The sequence below is a fragment of the Equus przewalskii genome, chromosome 25 (genome assembly GCF_037783145.1).
Source record: "Equus przewalskii isolate Varuska chromosome 25, EquPr2, whole genome shotgun sequence".
Classification (NCBI taxonomy): domain Eukaryota; kingdom Metazoa; phylum Chordata; class Mammalia; order Perissodactyla; family Equidae; genus Equus; species Equus przewalskii.
Window position 1 is genome coordinate 18,461,142 of NC_091855.1, and position 21,470 is coordinate 18,482,611.

The 21,470-nt window shown below is 41.4% G+C and overlaps 2 protein-coding genes across 75 annotated transcripts in view; one reads left to right on the forward strand and one right to left on the reverse strand.

The window, feature by feature from the left end:
• PAPLN (papilin, proteoglycan like sulfated glycoprotein) overlaps nt 1–6,279 on the forward strand; it is a 43,559-nt gene extending 37,280 nt beyond the window's left edge. For 23 of the 25 annotated variants that reach the window (XR_011532931.1, XR_011532933.1, XM_070593767.1 and 20 more), the window contains one exon: nt 3,263–6,279. Coding sequence is in view for 21 of the 25 variants with exons in the window: in XM_070593767.1 (XP_070449868.1) it covers nt 3,263–3,438 (176 nt within the window). In the remaining 4 variants the exon portion in view is untranslated. The remainder of the gene's footprint in view (nt 1–3,262) is intronic. The other 2 variants (XR_011532932.1, XR_011532930.1) reach the window with 1 other exon arrangement.
• Nucleotides 4,577–21,470, reverse strand: part of NUMB (NUMB endocytic adaptor protein) — a 183,545-nt gene continuing 166,651 nt past the window's right edge. For 15 of the 50 annotated variants that reach the window (XM_070593785.1, XM_070593771.1, XM_070593787.1 and 12 more), the window contains 7 exons: nt 20,285–20,359; nt 17,879–18,019; nt 14,986–15,190; nt 12,794–13,084; nt 11,026–11,175; nt 8,472–8,618; nt 4,577–7,565 (listed from right to left, as the gene is read on the reverse strand). In XM_070593785.1, the coding sequence (XP_070449886.1) occupies nt 6,850–7,565; nt 8,472–8,618; nt 11,026–11,175; nt 12,794–13,084; nt 14,986–15,190; nt 17,879–18,019; nt 20,285–20,359 (1,725 nt within the window). In that variant the 3' untranslated portion in view covers nt 4,577–6,849. The remainder of the gene's footprint in view (nt 7,566–8,471; nt 8,619–11,025; nt 11,176–12,793; nt 13,085–14,985; nt 15,191–17,878; nt 18,020–20,284; nt 20,360–21,470) is intronic. The other 35 variants (XM_070593793.1, XM_070593778.1, XM_070593795.1 and 32 more) reach the window with 5 other exon arrangements.

Below are 21,470 nucleotides of genomic sequence, written 5' to 3' on the forward strand. Positions count from 1 at the left end.
AAATAATGTGTCTCCTGGGCACCTGGTAATAGCTTAATAAATATCATTATTTAGACTTACTGATTTTATTTTGAGAAATACAATTGATAGGAATTTCATTATAATACTTAAGGCAGACAGAACATTAAAAATCTGTCCATTTTAATCAGGGTGGCAAAGAGTGGTTCTATGATTGAAAAGTGCCTGTACGGCCATTTGACCAAATGAGCTGGGATTATTATCACCATCTTACAAATGAGACAGATCCCCAGAGCTTAAGTGATGTTTCTCTAAGTCACACAGCAAATTAGTGGCCAAGTTGGGACTAGGACTCAGGTCTTTTGACTCCTCATATTTAATATTCTTTTCATTAAACTATTACACCTGTAATAGTTGTAATGCAGGCAGAACTTTACCTGCGTTCTTCACTAATTTGATATTTTAGCCAGATATTCTCCAGCTCTTGCTCTTTGAGTTATGTCATATTTCAACCAATCTAAATAGCATATTGTAAGATGTGTAATTTTCATACTACTAAGAAAAAATGCTGTCAATTAACACAATGCTAAGAGATCGTCAATTAAGATGCATTCCAATTTGAGAGGTGTTAAAATATGAAAATAAGTACATCTCAGAACTGATGAAATAGACTGTAGTTTAATGTTCAAACTCTTAAGAGCTCTGTGGTTCAAATAAGCCAGAGCGGAAGCGGGAGGGGGAGCTGACTATCTGAATGGCAGGGTGGGCTGAGCAGCTGGTTCTCTTGGGACCTGACACAGAACTGGGGAAGAGTGAGCCAGGCCCCCCGTGTGCTGGTCTGCCTGGATGGTCACAGCTATCAGGGCTGCAGTGCTGTACCAAGAGCACTGTTACACTTGCAGGGGTGGGGGTGGGGAGTGCCGGGGGGAGGGGACGGCTGGCTATCTGCCTCCTGTCTGGCAGGCTGAGGGCGGGGACCAGCCAGTGCTAGAGGTTGAAGGGTCTGTGAGCTCCTTAGGACAGAAATTGGGACTTGAGTCCCCAGGGCCCAGCCCAGTGCATGGCATCACTAGTTGCTCAGATACTTGCTGACGGCGTGCACGTGTGCCTGACGGCATGACCCTGGCAAAAGCACCATAGCACAGGGGCTACTGTACACCTCTATCACATCTAGCATGTTGATCTCTTGTGTACATACTAACCATATTTACAAGACTTGAGACAAACCAGAATGCAGATTTACTGAGAAAGGGAGTGGTTAAGAGGACCCAGATGATTGTGTGATTAGCTATAGACGTATCTATGTGGGAAACCAAATTATAATCTGAAATTTGTTTGATGACAAAATCTGGTGAGGTTCCTGGTGATGTGTTGTCGGCTAAGCTGAAATGGTCTGATGTGACCTGCCTCCTGGACAGGCCACTATGGTCTCTCTCCCGCCCTCTGCTGGATGAGTGTTGCCAATCTTAGATAGATACCTTGGGGGCACCTTTCTTGACTAGAGGCTGTCTTCCTCTTCTCTTTAATTGTATTCATTCCATTGATCAGGCTGCAGATATCTGCTCTCACCTATTTATGCTATTTATTTTTTGTAGGGCTTCACTGCTTGAGGTTGCCTCACTTGGCCCTATTCATGGTTTGATGACATACTGAGGGGACTTGGGCTAGTCCTGGTGTAAAGGACATACTTCTACTGTGAGGACTTCTCAACCTTTTTGCCTAAAAGACTGGGGTGAGAAACAGAAAATACTGTAGGGATAAAACATAGGGCCCAGTCTCATTTTTCATCTGAGAAGGAAGGAGGCTAGGGAGCAAAAAAGCACTGTTAAGCACTCAAATTTTTGTTTTTTTTTTTAAAGATTTTATTTTTTCCCCTTTTTCTCCCCAAAGCCCCCCGGTACATAGTTGTATATTCTTTGTTGTGGGTCCTTTTTTTTTTTTAGTTGTGGCATGTGGGACGCTGCCTCAGCGTGGTCTGATGAGCAGTGCCATGTCCGCGCCCAGGATTCGAACCAACGAAACACTGGGCCGCCTGCAACGGAGCGCGCGAACTTAACCATTCGGCCACGGGGCCAGCCCCTTAAGCACTCAAATTTTAGCCATGGTTACTTTGTGCCCAAGGTACTATTATCATCTCCATTTCAGATGGGGAAACAGAGGCACAGAGAGCTTAAGTAACTTGCCCAAAGTCACCCAGTGATAAGTGGGAGAGCCAGGACTGTGCCCAGGCAGTCCGGCTCCAGATCTGTTGTGCTTAACAAGATGCTGAGCACCTCCTAACTCTGGGCCCGGGGCTGCAGAGGCTGAGATAAAGTTGATACTAAAATTACTGATTTTTTTAAACAATAGGCATAAATGGCTTGCTATTTATATGAATGTAGGAAGTTAGTACTCTTGTTATATTGATACATCAAAACTTTATAAAGTCATTTGCTGGTTAGGTATGGTATTTTTGTTGTATTTTGGGAGGAAGCAAGGGGAGAGAGGGTGAAAATGACTTTCCCTAGCCCCATGACATCTGACTTTAGGGAAGATGCTACTCAGGTCCAAGTCAAGCTGATGTAAGACCCCTTCCCGAAAGAAAAGGGAAGCTAACTAGATAAGGCCATCTCAACTCTAAGATGAAGCAGCAGAAGGAAACTCTCATAGGGATTTATGAAACACAGAAGCTCCTAGTAAATTCAGGGTGAAGGGGGCGGGGAGACCCAGTGCTTTGTGCTCAGTATAGGATTAGAGCCATGGTTCACAAGGCTGTTTTCCTATCACCTTGCCTAATACTCATTGCTTTCTCTGGGGAAAGTAGAAAAATTGGAAGGATGGGGAACTAAGTGACTAAGATAAGCTGGGATTATTAAAGGTCAGAGGAAAGCAACAGTGAGAGAGAGAAGACAAGACAGCTCTTGCCAACTCAAAATTTTACTTAGGGCTGATCCTACTCTCCTTCCCAATCCAGAGGCCAAGGCAGCTGACATTCAGCTCTTCAAGTCTCAATAGTAAGGATAGGGAGTTAACTTCAAGAGAAGTTTAATTGTCCAGTCAGTCAGTATTTGTGAGTCTGCGATGGGCTGTACCCTGGGCAGCAGCTGCAAGAGAACGGAGGGACCACTGCATGCTAAAATGGGGTTGACAATGAGTGGAAGCTGTGATCCCACATGTAGTTGTACACACAGGTGTTAAAAGGTTACGGAGTAACTCCACCTTTTTTGGAGTCTGGCAGTTATAGTGCTGCTTTCCTTTTAAGGAAATGAAATGGTAGGTGAGCATTTTCTCTCTTACCACTTTCTCTCTCCCTGTCGTTTTGCAGCACTGGCCGCCCAGCCGAGGGACCCTAGCAGGGAGTGCATCGACCAGCCGGAGCTGGCCAACTGTGATTTGATCCTGCAGGCCCAGCTCTGTGGCAATGAATATTACTCCAGCTTCTGCTGTGCCAGCTGTTCCCGTTTCCAGCCTCATGCCCAGCCCATCTGGCAGCAGGGATGAAGGCTAGCTCCAGCTCCAATTCTGAAACAACTAGTAGGGCTGGGAAGAAGGCAAGATAGATTCTTGGTCACCCCTCTCTGGCTGTCAGAGAGAGTTATCTTCTGGAGACAATGGCCCTTTCACACACACCCAACCCCTACCCAGTGTTTGGCCACAGCAGCAGCAGCCTCTCTCTGTAGTCCCCAGCAGTGTTTGCATCTCTGACATAACCACAGGTGGCTGCTGAGTTGTCAAGAAGAGGAATCTGTTTGGATAAGGACACCCTATACTTTCTAACTTCCCTCTATAATTTCTGATACACAGGATCAGTTCACCATGTTTTAAAGCAAGCTACCAGGGTTCTCACTTCATTTAAAGCTGGATGGGGAGGTGTGTAATGCTTTCAAAGTTAACACGTATCTCATAGGGGAATACCGGCTCCTGCTGTGTCAGGGAAGTATTCTTTGACCTCAGATGAGATCTAGTTCTAGCAAACAGTGGTCCATTGCTCCAGTCTCTCTCACCGTTCTAGGAAGTATAGCAATCAGCTTCAAATCCCATGTGTGTGTACAGTTAAAAGCACGATGTTTGTCAAAGCTCTCAGCAAAGTGGAATGTAATGTAAGGCTCAGCATAGGGACTTGGGATGAAAGAGCAGCAGTTGTATTATTATCTCAGCAAGAAAGAACTGGAAAACTCCTTACTGTCATCAGGAAGCTGCAGCCTGAAGCCCTCCTCCTGAGGCCGACATGCAGAACCTGGCTGTGAGGATCCTCTCAGACCTGTATTGAGCTGATGGGCCTGCTCTGTACAGTGACCAACGAGGAGCCTCTCCTCCTCAAGTAGGAATCTGTGAAGCAAAATGTTTGCTGCCAGATAAAAACCAAACTATTATTAAAAACAGCATCAGCAGGATGGGGGGACCAATGGAGGGAAGGGCAAATGTAATACCAGGGAAGTGGTTTCAGAAATGGTTTGTTGGAGGAAGTCGTTCTTCATCTCTCAGAACCTCCAACTCCTTGCTGTAAAATAAGAGGCCTGGATTCAATGAGCTTCTGAGTCCCTTTCCACTTGAACCTTCTACAAATTCTCCAGAGGGCTGGCTGGGCCTACTAACAGCGGTTATTCTCGGACACAGGAAAAACAGGCATTACAGGGACTAAGGCTCTGAAAAGTGACTTTTATTACCAACACACTGGCTGGAAGAGAGAAAACTGCATCATGGGTGAGTGACACTTCTTGGTCCACCTCTCATTCAACAAAGGAAACATGGGCCAGGGGCAGAGATCTTTTTTTCTTTCCATTTTAAAAAGTTTTGAGGAGCATCCCATTTCATTTACCATGGCTGGTTTTGCTATAGAAATTGGAAAATAAGGGCCACTTTCTTGGACTCCTCAGCCCTTTAATTAAACCTCTATTTGGTCAATTGGTGACATGCTTTGGAAGGTAAGTTTGAGATTAGCTCTTCTTAGAACTCGTCACAGAATAGTGTGCTAAGGTTAGAGGTGAGAGTAAAACTCAATCTAGATCAGTGGCTCTCAACCCTCTTCTATATTGGGAGCTTTTAAACAACCTGGGGTTCCACTCCCCAGAGATTCTGATTTAACTGGTCTGGAGTATGTGCTGGGCATGAGGATTTTAAAAGCTCCTCAAGTGATTCTAACATGTATTCAAGGTTGAGAATCGCTGCTCTAGCCCCAGACTTCTCAGAATGTGAATGTTGTTGAAATGCAGCCTGATTACTAGGTCTGGGGTGGGGCTGAGATTCTGTCTCTCTAACCAGCTCCTAGGAGAAGTCCATGCTGCTGTTCCAGACTACACTTTGAGCAACAGGAATCTGATGTTAGAGATGTGCTTAGGGTCAACCAAAGCCTAAAGAATGAATACCAATATGAATTTTAAGAATATAACACTCCCAAAAAAAGACTTTCTAGCCACCAAACTAGAGATTTGCAGCAGCAGTAGACTGGAGAGAGAACAAGACCAAAAAGAACTAAAAAAATTACATTTGCTAATAAAGCAAAGGGGAAAGAACAGCCCTGCATGAGCGAAAGCTTCTACCACGAACATTTATTTTTGTTAAAGCAGATTATAAATTCTCATCAGTACAAATATATATAACTCACATTTGATTGTAAGGCCAACGTTCAAAAGTAAAAATGAGATGGGATCTCACGTGTTACCAGAGGTCAAGTGGCTGCAACTGGCAATGGGATGTTTGCTCACCACGGGGAGGGTGAAGGACACACAGACAGACACACACACATAGCTAATAAAACCAGAATCTCCATCCCCACAAAACTTGTGGGGACAAAACTTAAAGGACAAACAAAACCCACCAAGACCCACATGACAAACCAACACAGTAACCTGCGTTCCTGTCTATGGATATGATTATGTCATTGTCACCTTAGTGTTAAAATAAAGGATTAACATAAGGAAACTGCAGCAATATATAAAAGAAAATACATAATCTCTATAGAGCATATTTAGATTGATTCCATTAAAATAATGACGTTAGAATTTCATTATAGGTTTAAAACCAGGAGAATACTGCTCTTTCATTTTCTTTATTTAAAACTACACCCTAGTGACTGTATTGGTCATAATCATGATTGTTGTTGCAAAGTGCTACTTACAATGAATGATACCACATAATTTGCTAGGGATCCCGTCTGCAACTTCCAGCCTTTCCTCTTTATCTTCAATAGGCATCAATGATAAAGCAATCTTATGTACAATTTCTTACAGCTAACCCTTTTACCTTTGGCAAGATTACTTACAACTCATACAACTTTTTAATATTGAGAACTATTTAAAATATTCTAAATGCATAAAAATAAAGATTTTTGGCTTTTTTGTATATATTTATAATATTCTTACTCAAAATGGAAGCTCAACTTAACCCCTAAAATATAGCTCTGCTGGGCAGCTGCCGATGAGCCCTCCTGGGAATTCTGGCAGTGCAGCCTGCCTCTCGTCCCAAGCCCAAGCACAGGCCACCCTGTTCTTGATCTCTAAGACAGGCCAGCACTGAGAGGAGGCAGGTGAATGGCCTGAAAAACAAAGGGAGATCATTTTGCTTCCTGTTGTGTTTTATATTCCAGTAAATGTGCTTTGAATACAGATTCCTGTTCAGATATGTCGCCTCTCTGTTGCCAGAGATTTGTAAGGGGCTGATGAGGGGAAAAGAGGGCAACATTTCTGTGACTTCTTTAACCTAACTGCAAGACAGCTCTTCTCTAGGAATGGTTTTCTCCAATTTTTTCACAATCAGCCCTCATTGCACTCTGTGCCTGGACTTGCTTCTTGGGGACCTTTGGGATTAGTGAAAAGTACACTGATGGGGAACACAAAGTCCCCTTTGCTCCTTTGACGTCCACCCCCTGCCCTTGCCTAAGTATGGACAAAATACATAAGCCATAGGGACTGCTTAAAGTTCAATTTCAAACGTCTTCTGTAAGTCACTGGAGAAAGGGTTGGTGGGAGAGGGGTTAGTACGCTGCTTGGACTTGCTTTCTAATGCAGCCCACTGGGCTTCGAAAGGATCCACCGGGCAGGTGCCTGCAGGAATCTCTGTGTGCTTGTCCCCTGAAGCCAACCTGCCATCATCTACACCATTGAAAGCGGCAGAACCGTTGAGGTGCTGAACAGGAGGCTTAAAGAAGGGACTGGCAGTAGCACTGCTTGTTTCATACTGAGGGAATGTCTGCTGCTTGACCAGGCTGGGAGACTGATGGGGGTGAGCAGCCTGAGGGTGGCCTGCAGTGCCAAACACGTTGGCTACCATCTGGGAGGGAGTGATGCCCACCACAGGCACATTAGGAGCTGGATAGGGCATCCCGTTGGCCACAGGATAGGACTGGGCAGGGACAAAGGCTGGCTGCAGGGGTGGGACCACACCCACTGGCACTGGCTGAGAGGTGAGGAATGCATTCCCTTGGAAAGGCGGTGCTGACTGGGAGATGGCAGTGGGTGGAGGAGGCTGGAGAACTGGCTGCAGAGGGGCAGCTGAGGCCTGGGGTTGCTGAGCCCGGACGCTCTTGGACACTTCTTCTAACCAGCGGTCGGCTTCAGAGGGAGTACGTCTGTGACCAGCCTGGAAGAGACCTGGAGAGGCAGCACCAGAAGATTGACCCCACTCAGTCCCTGGAATCAACAAAATGAAGAGACAAAAGAATCACAGTCATTAGGGGCTTCTTTTGTCACTTGATAACCTTGGTTATTTGAATGATCCTAATATGTGGAACAAGTCCCCCTAACTGGACATTTTGTGGTTTTGGTAGGTGAAAGGAAAGGCTCTATTACCAGCTGAGGAGGTTGTATAGTAGGACAAAGAGAATCTGTCAGACCACGCAGCTGTCTCAGCGACGCTAGAGAGCTGTCTAGATACAGCTCAACTGCATCAGACCAAGGCAGCTGGCAGGCATCAGAAACCATTCCCTGTGCCTGTTGCTCAACCATGGTACAAAAACCAGTTTGCACATATTCTGCAGGGCCTGAGGCGATTCACCTCCTGCTGTAGCAGAATGAAAAGAAAATAACCAGTGACTTGGTGCCATACTTGTGGCTCCTGCCTGGCTTCTAGATACATGTTGTCCTACTGGTGATCTGCCTTTATTACTACTTAAAATTTTTTGGTTTTATAGTTAATGTTCATTATAGAAAAACTAGAGAGTGCAGAAGAGCAAAAATAAAGTGCTTTTTGTAGCCCTTTTCATAGGCCTGCCATTGTAGGAGGAAGGGTCCCTTCTTCCTACAGGCATATCCATATATCTCCAAAGCCAGTGATGGACTCTCTCACGGTAGGGCCCAGGAATCTATACTTTATGAAAGCTCTATGGGTGGTTCTGTTCTATATTCCTAAGACCTATCAATCTAAACTTTTAGTTGCTCGCCTTCACTATCCCTTCTTAACAGTAGTTTATTTCCAGGAGGGAACCTACTTTTCTGAAAAAGACTCCTTTCTGGTTCCCAATCAGGTAAATGGCTGATTTTGAACCAGGGTCACTTATCTGATCCCAGAATCCTCACCACCATCTCTGGCCACCTTACCCGAACGTATGGCTGCAATTTCCTTGTTAGCAGCATCAGGGGCATGGGCCCAAGGGTTGGTTTCACGCACAGGCATTGCTACGGGTGCTAGAGCAGTATGGGCTGGCTTAGCAGCAAGCACATGGAAGGCTGAGTCAGTGCCATTAGCTACAATGGGAGCAGACAACATCAATGGAGTTAATTTGTGCAGGGTATACAGGCGACCCCTTGGTCCTGGGTCAGTCAGGCCAATGTGCAATACTGGTGGAACAGATAAGACAGAGAAGTTGGTGTTGGGATAACCAAGCCATCTTGCAATGGATACAAAAACCTTTTCGCAAAGAGAGAATTAGAGGTTGTAATTAAAATGGCTGTACTGATAAAGTCAAATGACTCTTCTAGGAAAATATGTGTATGGGGAGAGAGAGTAACAACTTTTCAAATTAACTTGAACAGAGCTGCTCCGTCTTACAAGTGGCAAAAATCTAACTATTCTATATGGCTTAGCCTTTGGAAAAATGATGTAAATAAAGCATTTCCCTCTTACATCAATTTTCTAAAAGATCAAATTACGCCAACAATAATAATGATTCCTGGGGAGGGCCCCGTGGTGTAGTGGTTAAGTTTGGTGTGCTCCGTTTCAGTGGTCTAGGTTCGTGGGTTTGGATCCTGGGCATGGACCTGCACCATTCGTTGTCCATGCTGAGGCAGTGACCCACATATAAAGTGGAAGAAGAATGGCACAGATGTTAGCTCAGGGCTAATCTTCCTCAGCAAAGAAAAAAAAATATATAAAATGATTCCTTATTATGTGCTAGGTGCTATGTTAATAGTACTTTAGTATGCATCATCTCATTTAATTCTCTCAAAAACCCCACAAGGCTGATATTAGCCCCATATTACTGATGAGAAATCAAACTTGGTATATGTTTTCATTTGCTTAATAAATTTGTAATTTGCTACAGAATTAATTTCCTCTCTATTTCTTGAAGATTTTTTTCCCCTCAGTAATATAATATCTCAAAGTACCTATCATTCTTTCCTTGTCTCTCTTTCTTAACTTCTCCTAACCCTTGCTCCTTTACTCCAGACAGCTATCCCATCAGCTTCTACTCCTGAGCCCAGCTCTCTACCATATTTAGTATGGAACAGACAAGCAGGCACCTCCCCCTGCCCTACGGTATAATCATTCCTTCTTTAGGACTGGGCAACCATGCTTATGGCATTGGTACTATTTACCCCAGGGCTTGTCTAAAAGACTAGCTCACCCATAGACTGGGAGCCCCTTAAAGGTAGGGAAAAGATTATGTTCTATTCAGTTTTGTAGACCTATTGCCTTATAAACAGGAATAGAGTCAGTAGAATATAATAGGTACTATATTCAGAAAGACCTGGGTTTTAAATCCTGGCTGTGCAATTTGAGCAATTTACTTAACCTCTCTGAGCCTCATTTCCCTTATCTGTAATACCTACCTCAAAGGGTTGTTGTGGGGACTAAATGAGATGAGAAAATGCATGAGTCCTTACCATGATGTGGCAGCACTGTGCTAAGTGCTCAATAAATTGTGCCTATTATTATTGGTATTATAAATATTTTTTAGATGAAATGAAAAGAAATTTTGTGTACATGACTATAAAGTTTTGTTTTGTTTTAAAAAAAGGAGACTCCCTGGAGAAAAAGCATTTAGTACCTTCCTCCAATAGGGGTGGGGTACTGTCTCCATAGCAAAACTTTTTCTGAGCTCTCTCTTGAAGAAATGGCAATTATAGGAGTTCAAATTCTAAAAGTCTGTAATTTAAGTTATATAAACTCTTTGCTGACCTCTGAGTCAATACCAACTGTTAACTCAGTATCTCTGAAAACAACTTTTAGTAACTCTTCAATGCCACAAAGCCAAATATTAGGACACTTGTTATCGAACATGAAATGAACTAAGGAGCCAAAAGAAGTGCCTTTTTCTCTATGAGCCTCCCGTGACAGGGTGGAGACTAGGTGAGACCAGGGCTTCTCAGCTTCGGCACTACTGATATTTTGGGCTGGGTAATTCTTTGTTGTGAGCATGGCTGTCCTGTGCACTGAAGGATGTTTAGTATCATCCCTGGCTTCTACCCAAATGCCAGTAGCAGTCCCACAAACCCAAGTTGTAAAACTCAAAAATGTCTCCACACAATGAATGCCACATTTTCCCTGAGGGAGCAGAATCACCCTGGGGTTGAAAAGCACTGTGCTAAAGGAAGCCTAATGCTAGAACCAACTCACGACTGCTGCTTCTGGAGAACTGGCTGGAGCTCTGACCCGCAAGAATCAAGTGGCAAGTAAAGAAGTGGGTTGGGACTATAGAAGCTCCTAACAGAATGGTATGCAAGACAGGTAGGTACATGCAAAATGACGAAGACAGACATCTTAGGAAACAAGAAAGGAACAAAGCACAGACACACTGTCCAACAGGGAAATTAGTGAATCTGAGACATTATCAAACAGAGAAATTAAGGACTTACAGTTAGTGGTCAGCGTCAAAAAGTACAAAAAGTTTCAAAGAAAATAGCTAAGCAGGCTGAGATGAGAGGCACCAACCTTGAAAGGCAGGAGATTGTGGTGCCACAACTGTCACTGGTTTGGTCATTGGGGCGGATGAGAAGGGATCCTCGGAGGGTGTGCTGAAGGCATTGGTGATCTGTGAGCACAGGGAGCTGATACTCTCTGCTTCCCCTTCTACCTCTGGCACTGCAAGACAAACAGAAAATGGCTCTAGACTGAAAACCTGAACAATCCTGAAATGGAACAGTATGACACAGGTGGCATTTTATATTGCATCTCTTATTTGTGGAAAGAAAAGTCTCAACTGTCAGGTGGGGCTATAAAAGCAGCTTCAAAAATTTACTGTACATTATTTCATTGGCTTTTCAGATGAGAAGATATAAAATGTCAACAATTCATGTACTGAGGTCTATCTTCCTCCCTTGCAAATCCTCAGATTTCTTGATTTCGTCTCCTGGTAGCACTGTTGAGAACTTCGTGTTCTCTTTTTGTGCCAAGATGTTTGGTTAGCTAGATCTTTCTGGAAGACATCTGCAACCTGTTTGTCTTCCAGCTGGTTCCCAAGGCTGTGATCTGAGTTAAGTTCTGGAGCCATGTGGTAACTCTATCAGAAAATGGGTTAAAGTCAGGGGCACTAGTGGATGCTTAGTCCTCTTCTCTGTAATAAGCTATGACAATATCATCACTCTCATTTTTCTCCAAAGTACCAAATATATGAACTGTGATAACATGAAAAAGTGAACTGAGGTCCAGGACTCTAGAGGCTTTGTTCTTAGTATTGCCTCTGAGATACTTCTGTGTCACCGAGGAAGCTAATTATGTGTGCTGAACCTTTGTTTGCTCAACTGTGAAAAGAGAATAATAGTTTTTGCTTCCCATCTGCTCCAAAGGGAGACAGAAAACAAGGTACTTGAAGCATCTGGAGTTTCACTTTTTACAAGAGTTGAGAGCTGGAAAGACACTCAGTAATCATCTAGTCCAACTGTTCTTTTGGCCTAGTTTCATCCATCAAAAAAAGAATGTAACTCTGTACTTTTATACCACCATGAGTGGGAGTGCCCTATTGAGACAGAGCTTCCTCATATTCTGTTATAGCACTGGCTTGACATGCCTGAGTGAAGTAAACCAGAGCCCAATAAAAGCATTGACCAGATCAGACACTTCAGCTCCAGATCTTATGATGAGGATAGAGATACCAGGGCTACCTCAGCTGTACAGAGGCCACACAAAGGCCTGTGTGGCAGTTCTGAAAAGTAACGAATATGTGTGAGCAAGCCCACTGTCTCTGATGAACAACAGATCTTAGATTTATACAGGAGACCCGTTTAGAGTTTCCTCCCTATGGAGCCAACCAGCCACAAGGACAATGAGTACTTATCCATTTCTTCTGGTACATCTGACAGTATTCCTATTTAACTGAATGTGTTTCCAAGGACTTTTTAGTTAATTCCCTGCTGGGTCCCAAATGACAGAATAAGAATGGAAACGTGAGACTCTTGATATTTGGAAGCAGGCTGGTTGAGAGATAGTATACTTCCATCAGGACAAACCATGAACCTTGTAGCTCAGGCCAGGAATTCCCATCATGGCTCCGTTACCTATTTGTTGAAGAGAAATGAATGATTCACGTCCCTCTCCATGAACCTTAGTTTTCTCCCACTGGGAAATGATATAAGATATAGATAACCATGGACCAGCTTCAGAGAGAGGGGAGGCAAGTTTGATGGGATTAGTGTCTCCATGGGAAGTGATGATAATGCTTCAGTGCTAGAGCACCCAGTGAGTCATGTGGATGCTGCATTACCTGCATTTTTTATGGGGAAATCAGTCTTCCTCTGCATGGTGGAAGGCAACTCATTGATGCGCAGGGATAGTTGGCGTTTAAAGGGTGACATCTTCTGGCTAAGAGCAGGAAATCCTCGGAAAGAGCCTTGGCGAGCAAGTTGCTCAATCGGTGCATGCCGACGTGGGATGGCATGAGGATTGTTCATCTCCAGAGAAGCAGTGGCATCCGAAGTGGGAGAGGTGGGAGAGGACGGGGATGGGACAGTGTTGCCAGGGGCCACTGATGAACCAACTGTCTTATCTGTTTCAGCTCAAGAAAGTCAAAAGAAAGAGGACTTTAGCAATGTCTTCAAATAATTTGAACTTATATACCTAAGGAACTCAAAACTCCTCCTAGGTCATTCTGATTGTGATAAATCTCTACCCCCTCCCCTCACAATCCTCTGTAGGTGTCAGGACTCAAGCAACTTTGGCAGTTGCTGTGTGTGGCAAAGAGTATTATTTGGCGGTATTAAAGAATATGCTTAGAGTCTGAAAATCACTGAAGCATGCTAAATAATAGTTATATATATTACATTTTCTAATAAAAAAATAAAAATAGCATGGAGTTTTTTATTCTTTGGTATCCTAGCACAAATGTTTATAAGAAATGAAAAAAATCATAATAATTTAATTTCAAATAAAAACATATATTAGGGCCTGCCCCATAGCCGAGTGGTTAAGTTCACGTGCTCTGTTTTGGCGGTCTGGAGTTTGTCAGTTCAGATCCTGGGTGCAGACCTATGTACCGCTCATCAAGCCATGCTGTGGCGGCATCCCACATGGAAGAACTAGAATGACCTGCAACTAGGATATAGAGCTAGGCAGTGGGGCTTTGGGTAGGAGAAAGAAAAAAAAAGGAAGACTGGCAACAGATGTTAGCTCAGGGTCAATCTTCCTCACTCCCCACCCTCCCCCCCGCCCCTGGCAAAAAACACAAAAACCAAAAACCACCCACACAAAAACAACATATATCTTCTTTTGGCTTAAGAATTACAGCTGTTTGGGTCATTATTAGATTAATGATCTAGGTAAAATGGCTACTTTAAAACTAAAAGAATAGAGTAAAAGATTAGAAAAAATATATTAATGTATATTTAAACTGAACTGTTTAATTCCACAGTATTGTTGTCTTCAACCCTAGCTATCCACAAGAATGCAAAGCATTTTCCCCAAACTCTATCACTTAGCTCTAAAATACACCCAAGCCAACTTTAGACAATAGGCTCTAGAGTAACCTGAATTCTTGTGCAGGCATTTCTGTTATGCTGCCACACCTGAAAAAACTCACATTCTGCAAAATCACACATTAAAATTAACAGGGCTACGGAAAAAGAGGGGCTAGCTTCTCAAAATCTATGGACATTTTTTTTACTTAAGCACGAAAAAACAGTAATAGTCTAATAAGAACAGTATCACTGTGAAATCTCTGCCTGCATTTGCACCCAGCATCACTGTCAGTTGATCCTTTGCAGCCTAAACCTGGGACTTGTACTTCTCCCTTCAAGACGTAGGTCCTTGGTAGTATTTGCTTCTCACAGAGATCAGAAGCCTCAGAATTAAAAATCCGTTCCAGGATGCAGACTTTCCCAATTTTGTTTTTAAACACAAGGAGTAATGTCTTTGCAACTTCTTCAACCTCACTCTCACCTTCTCCAGATAGTTTAATGTATGGAAAGAGTAAACACCTTTTTCTTTTTAAGAGAATTTAACATCTTTTCTTTTAAAGATTGGCACCTGAGCTAACATCTGTTTCCAATCTTTTGTTTTTCCCCTTCTTCTTCTCCCCAAAGCCCACCAGTACACAGTTGTATATTCTAGCTGTAGGTCCTTCTGGTTCTGCTTGTGGGATGTCACTTCAATATGGCTTGATGAACGGTGCCATGTCTGTGCCCAGGATCTGAACCGCCGAAACCCTGGACCGCTGAAGTGGAGTGTGCGAACTTAACCACTCGGCCATGGGGTGGGCCCCAGAGTAAATACTTTTGAAGCCACTAAACTAGCCACTCTAAAGGAAAGGACTTTGCTTAGATTTTCAGGTTTGTTCTTAAGGTCTTCATATATTGCTAAGAGTTCTCTTTGTGAGAAAGCTTGTGCTTGATAGCTTCCAAATATTAACTTGTTAAGAAAAACTGCTGAAGTAAACATACAGTGTAACAGAACAGATTGTACCTTTCTTGGCATCTTGGATTTGTTTCATAATCTCCTCTCTTTCTGCTTGCTCGGTAGCTGTTGTGACACGGAATGATCCTTCTCTGGTAAAAGTGGTTCGACTGGCATCAAAAGTAGCAGTCACTCCACATTCCTTCTCCCGCTTCTGCTTACGTTCTAGACAGGCCGCAAAAGCACAGCCTACTGCATGGCTCAATCTTTCACCCTGTACATAGCAGGAGGTTTGAAGAACTTTTTTAGAGTTACAGTACCAACAATTACAAATTAGCTTGGACCACAAATACGTCTGTTTTTAAACAAGGCAAAATGTTGGGAATTCCAGCTTAAAATCAGATTTTAATATATTAATATGCCAAATTAATTTATGTGAATAAATTACCTTAGGTAATACTTATAATACTTTACTGTAGCAGGCACTGGGTAAAGTGACCCTCAGCAACCTGTGCCTTTGTGAGCCGCCACTAAGACCTCCTTATCAGTTAGGCTCCCTCTGTCACTCACATTAGCTCTAGCTACCAGCGTAGAAGACACTGCTCAAGGTGCTAAGCCCTAACTCTTGACATGCAAACCTGTATTTGCTGTTTAGGGGAACATTTACCAAGCATTTCTAAGAAACCACTAGAAAGGCAGGGCAAATTTCAGGAACTTAAAGACAACATCAACATGTCTAGGAACAAAAGGAGCAAACTTTAAACTTTGGATAAATAAATACGACTCCACCAATGAGAAGGGATGAGGGCAAAGGAAAGTTTCACTTTCTCAGTCTCCCCTTTCTGAATGCTCCCTTGACCCCAGTGCTCCTCCCCTTTCTAGGCCTTCAGTGCTTTCAGGCTTTCCCCCATACATTCCCTATCTTCTAGCTGTACTCTAACTCCAGGTCTACCTCCCAACCACAAACAGGCAAAAGTTAAAGCATGCTTTCATCCACACTCTCTACTTATAAAGGAATCAAAAGATAGAACTGATTTGTGTGTGGGATGAGAGGGAGGCTTATATAAACTAAATATTGTTTTAACGATACAGTAGATTACCTAGAGTAAATTTAATAAATTCAATGGATTATTTTTACCAGAGTTATCTGTATTTTAAACCATATCCGTAATTGTGGAATAAAAAAGTTAGAGATGATATAATAATTGTTGGCACCATTAATAGTGAGAAGAGATATTTGAGAACAGGGAGCACTTTGTGGAGTTTTCAAAATCACACCACATAGGCAGCCGATCCAACATATGGCTCTGAGCAAGTAATTTCACTGGGCTTTATATGCCAATATTAGATATCATAAGGAGAGGTAATTCTGAAATGCTTTTTGTCCCTAAGATTTCACATGACCGCTTATCTGAAGACTGATAGACTTACTCTTTATAAATCCACATGAGTTTCCCTCTAATTTCTTAGTAGGATAATATAAGGCTAGTCATTGAAGCATGAAATACGAGAAAGTACCGAAAGAATCTTAGAACCATTTGCATTTGAACATAGCTCTATTACAAGGACAGAGCTATAGGCCAAGGAAGCTTATTATTTCTCCTAGGCCTAGGGCAGAACTTTTTGAAGACAGACCCCTTAAGCCCTACTCCAGACCCACTGAAGGAAAAACTTGGGGGTGGGGGGGAGCAATCTATTTCAACAAGTCCTTCAGTGATTCTGATGTAGGAGAACATTGGCCTGGGAGATTCAAACAGCCTGAAGGGCGATAATTTGACAATAAAACAATTTTAAAATTAATATAGGGGAACTCTTGAACTCTGGATTTTTTGAGTGTAGTGACAGCAAAATACACTGTTTTGTGGCTTAGCATCTGAAAGACAGAGGAAGAAAGCATAGTTTAGTTACTTCAATTCCTTCTCAAAGCACTTCTATCAAACCAAGGAGGAACAGCTTTAACACTATTAGCCACCATTTTTGGAGCAGTCACCACAGGCCAGACCCTATGCTAACAGTGCTTATATTCATTATCTAATTTAGTCTTCACAGCTGTTATCTCCATCTTATAGAAGTGGATACTAAGACTTAGAAAATATTAAGTAACTTGCCCCAAATCCCACAGCTAGCAAGAATCAGAATCAGGACTGGAACTTAGATCTGATTCAGAGCTATTTATACCACTGTCTCCAAGAGCTTTAAAAAAAACCTTTTTGTCAATTTTAGAGTAGGGCCACCACTTCCCTTCCAGGTTAAACCTTGGCAAGAGTTTATTGAGTTATAGCCTTCAGGAATATATTGCCGCCTTCTGTCTGGACTTTTAAAAATTCAGAAATTACACTCTCAATGCTATACTACAGTTGAGATCATCATGATCTAAGAGACTTGTCTTTCATGTCAATTTTGGGTAATTTATGTGAAGGATAATAGATTATTCTCTATTTTTAAACAAAACCAAAAAATGTTTCTATGTAACAATTTCTAGCATAGTTTATTGTACCATAATTTAGTACTTCTATTTTTTAATTCATTGAAAACATACTTCAACTCAGTTCTTTCATTTGTAGTAAAATCTCTTTGCAAATAAATTTATAAGCACCTTTCAAATGCTATTATCTTCAACCTAGATGTATTAGCAAACAAACACACGTAAGAATCTTGAAAATAGCTCTAATAATGAAAAGTTTCAAATAAAGTTTAGCAGCCACCATCACCAGAGTACTTTTACTTTCCTTTAATGATCTTGGATGTCAGGCCATCACCTTGCTCTGTGAGTTGCTGGGTCACACCAAGAGTGTGAACAACTTGAACAGAAGGAGTGAAATCAAGCTAGTTTAGGCACTTTCAAGTGCTGAAACAACAGGCACTTGTTAAAAATGTAGTGGAAACTGCTTGGCTGAGCCAACCCGGAAGGAGCCTGGCTAACTGAGGCTAGTCATGAAGAAATCCACACTGTTGGACTCACTGTGTCCTTGACAGCCATGAAGCAATGACAGATCCAGCGCCGAGTGGTGCCATCACGACATATGTAAGAGAAGGCTCTATCAAAGTTCCTATCTGGGGCACAGAAAGACACTTTTTCTATTGTCTGGTCAACTATGAGGTCCTAGGAAAGGGAAGCACAAAGGAATAGAGGACTTATGAGGTTATTCAAGCTTCTCAGAAGAAACACAGGATGTTCATTTCACAATACAGAATCCCTACATCTGATGCATCCAGGCTATGGAAGAGCTAGATCTGAGGCCAGCAGTGTGAATACTAAGAATTTGACCTAGGAGAGATCCCAGGAGGTACTCTGCCCAAATGCCTCCCTCATCTCATCTTTCTCTCCTAAACCAAATGCTTGCTGATTCTAGTTTTATCATGGTAGATTCCATGTTCAATTTGACAATACATGTAAATCAATATATTTAATCTAATTTCCATATAACATATTGAATAATATCATTCCCAGAACAGTTCTATGTACTTATTAATTTATTGATCATTTAATTTTGAGCATGACTTTCTCTGTTTATATACTTGCTAAATGGCATAGTATATACACAGTATAAACATTACATAAAATTTTTTAAAAAATCTGGAGGCTCCGAGGCTCTTCTGTGTGAGAGTCTCATGGCTTAGAATCCCTAGATGCTGAGGTGGGGCTGTGAGTGTTAAAACATACATCAAACAAAATGGTTTTTTTTTTTTAAAAAGATTTTATTTTTTTCCTTTTTCTCCCCAAAGTCCCCCGGTACGTAGTTGTATATTCTTAGTTGTGGGTCCTTCTAGTTGTGGCATGTGAGACACTGCCTCAGCGTGGTTTGATGAGCAGTGCCACGTCCGCGCCCAGGATTCGAACCGACGAAACACTGGGCCACCTGCAGTGGAGCACGTGAACTTAACCACTCGGCCATGGCGCCAGCCCCCAAAATGGTTTTTATAAAGCATCACTATGAGAATTCCTGTTGCTCCACAAACTTGCCAGTAAACTTTTTAAAATATTGAAATTCTGGTGGTTCATTATGATTTTATTTTGCGTAACCTTGATCACCATGAATTTCCTCTTTAGCAAAGTGAGTTTTCAAGTCTTTTGAATTGTCTGTCATTTTTCTTATTGAGATGTAGGAGCTCTTTATATATTAAAAATATAAACCCTTTATATATTATACACATTGCAAAATTACTTTTCCACTCATGTTGGGTCAAAGGGTGACAAGCCACTAATTACTATCATCACTCAATGTGGAAGGACTAAACTAATTAATGCCAGTGCTATAAGTAGCCACTAGGGGGCAACATCACTTTCTAACTATTTTATAAAACAAAAACAGCCTCCATGCACAACAAATTTCATCCAAAACATTAATGAAAACTACACAAATTCTTGAAAATAAGCTAATTAAAATGACCCTTGTTTCCAATAGTAATAAATAAGCTAATTAAAATGACCCTTGTTTCCAACAGTAATTTACATTTAAGACTACCACTTCTCTTGAGCCTGAAAAAAAGCCTTACATGTAAGGTCAAAAGAACAAAAATGCAGCTATATTAAATCACTTAAAATGTATCAGCCAAGTTATCCATCAACACTGCTCTTTACCTGCCAGACTTTCTCCTCCTTCCAGTGACATCTGAGTTTTTTTTTGAAAAATTCCCTTCTTGTTAAAATTTCTCCAGACTTTAGGTCTCTTAGGACATTTTAATTAATAATTAAATGTATTTATCTAATGCCTTATGCTCTCTAAGGACAGAGTCTATGTCTCTATTTTTATTTAGGCATGTAGGGTCACTTTCTTTCAAATGCCAAATGCTACCTATGATTTGAGATATTGTGTAGATTTTAGGTAAATGTTAACCAAAATGAGTCATTTATTAGTCTTTAAGACTTCACTTAAATTGGGTTTTCAGTTAAATAGCATGTTAATTAGTTCAAATATCACTTTCTAGAAATACAGTGTTTTATTAAGGAACAAGAAGAAATTTCAGATGTGGTCCATCATCCTCTTTTTCTTTTTAAATTTTTAACTGTGGTAAAAGGTCCATCATGTTTTACATCAAATTTGTGTGGGTAAACATTTTTTTTTTAAATGTGTAATAACAAAAACAGAACTCAGATCTTAACATTATGTTAAGTGCAAATGCTTAGTAGGCTAAACATAATGTGTCATAGTGCAGGAAACTGTTGAGAAAACTCTGTTTGATTTTTCATAAGGTAAATGAGTAACTAAATCGGTTTCCTGAACATTAACTAGTCTCTCAGAAAACTGCACTTTGGACAAAGTAGAAGGATATACAGCGACTACAACAGCTTAATGGCATTATATTTGATCACTGGGGATAAAAAAACCCATATGAGCAGTAACATTTAAGCTTATAAAAATTTTACCTTAGTTTTTTCATCCACAACTCTGAGTCCGTCTGCTGATACCCATAGGACTGCCTTCACTGCTTTCTTTCCAGTCTTTTAAGAGAAATCAAAAAGGAAGAGGGGGAGACACATATATATAAAATATTAAAAAAAGTCATCTTCCTTAGAAAACACTGACTACTTCTGCCTTCCAAAAGTCACAAGTACAGATGGAGTCCAAGTTCAGGAGGGGTGCCCAAAGCCAGATACTCAAACCAAACTGCAGAAACATTCAGGAAGAAACAAGCCAAAGCCATTATTTTAGAAACACAATGCAAAACAATAAGATAAAATTAAGTAAAGGAGAAGGGACAGATGGAATCAAAACCAAGATATCACATTCCATAACGGGCAAAGAATTCATAACTAGCTTCTTCGCCCGTTTGAAAAATCAACCAAGAAAACCAAGAGTCAGATAAATTTAAATACATAAGGAGTTACACCACAAGTAGCTTCTACGAGTGTATTTAGAGTAGAAAGTGATACATAAGTCTAAATTGAGACGCTGACCATTCTACTATCCTTTGACCTCAATATGTTTAGCAGGACCCTTGGCTACCTGAAATTTTCATGTGAAAAATCCAAGAAGTCTTCATTACTCTATTAACAATCTTTAAAAACCATTATTTCTTCTCTCAGGATTAACACAGAACTGATTTAGTTTTTAATTTGACATTAAATGCACGGAGACATTTTGGGGACATAGGAGGATTAAAAAATTGTTGAAAATATATTGTTGTTATAACATGAATTCTTTTTTACTGGCTGAGAAAAGACTTCTTTTGGCACAGAAGGATCATGGGAGAACAAGCTGACGTATGACGTCTCCTGTGACGGAATGAAAATAGGACAGTGGGAGTTTGTAATAGTAATTTAACCGCTTCCTTTCTTTTAACCGCTCCAAGGATGCAAACAATATAAAACAGAAGCAAAGTGAAGGCTGAGAACAGGTATCAGAACATCATAAAAAACAGATCAAAGGGAATCTGGTACTAAAGGTTGGAACAGCAGTCTCTAAAGGGACAAAGGATATAGAAATGTCTACTGTTCTCCTCTGGATGTGTCCAAGCCCAGCACTCCTTGATATAGAAGGTGTGGACTTATTTAATAAACTGTGCAATGCACTCCAGGCTCATCATCTCCACCACCATAGATCTGATGAGAG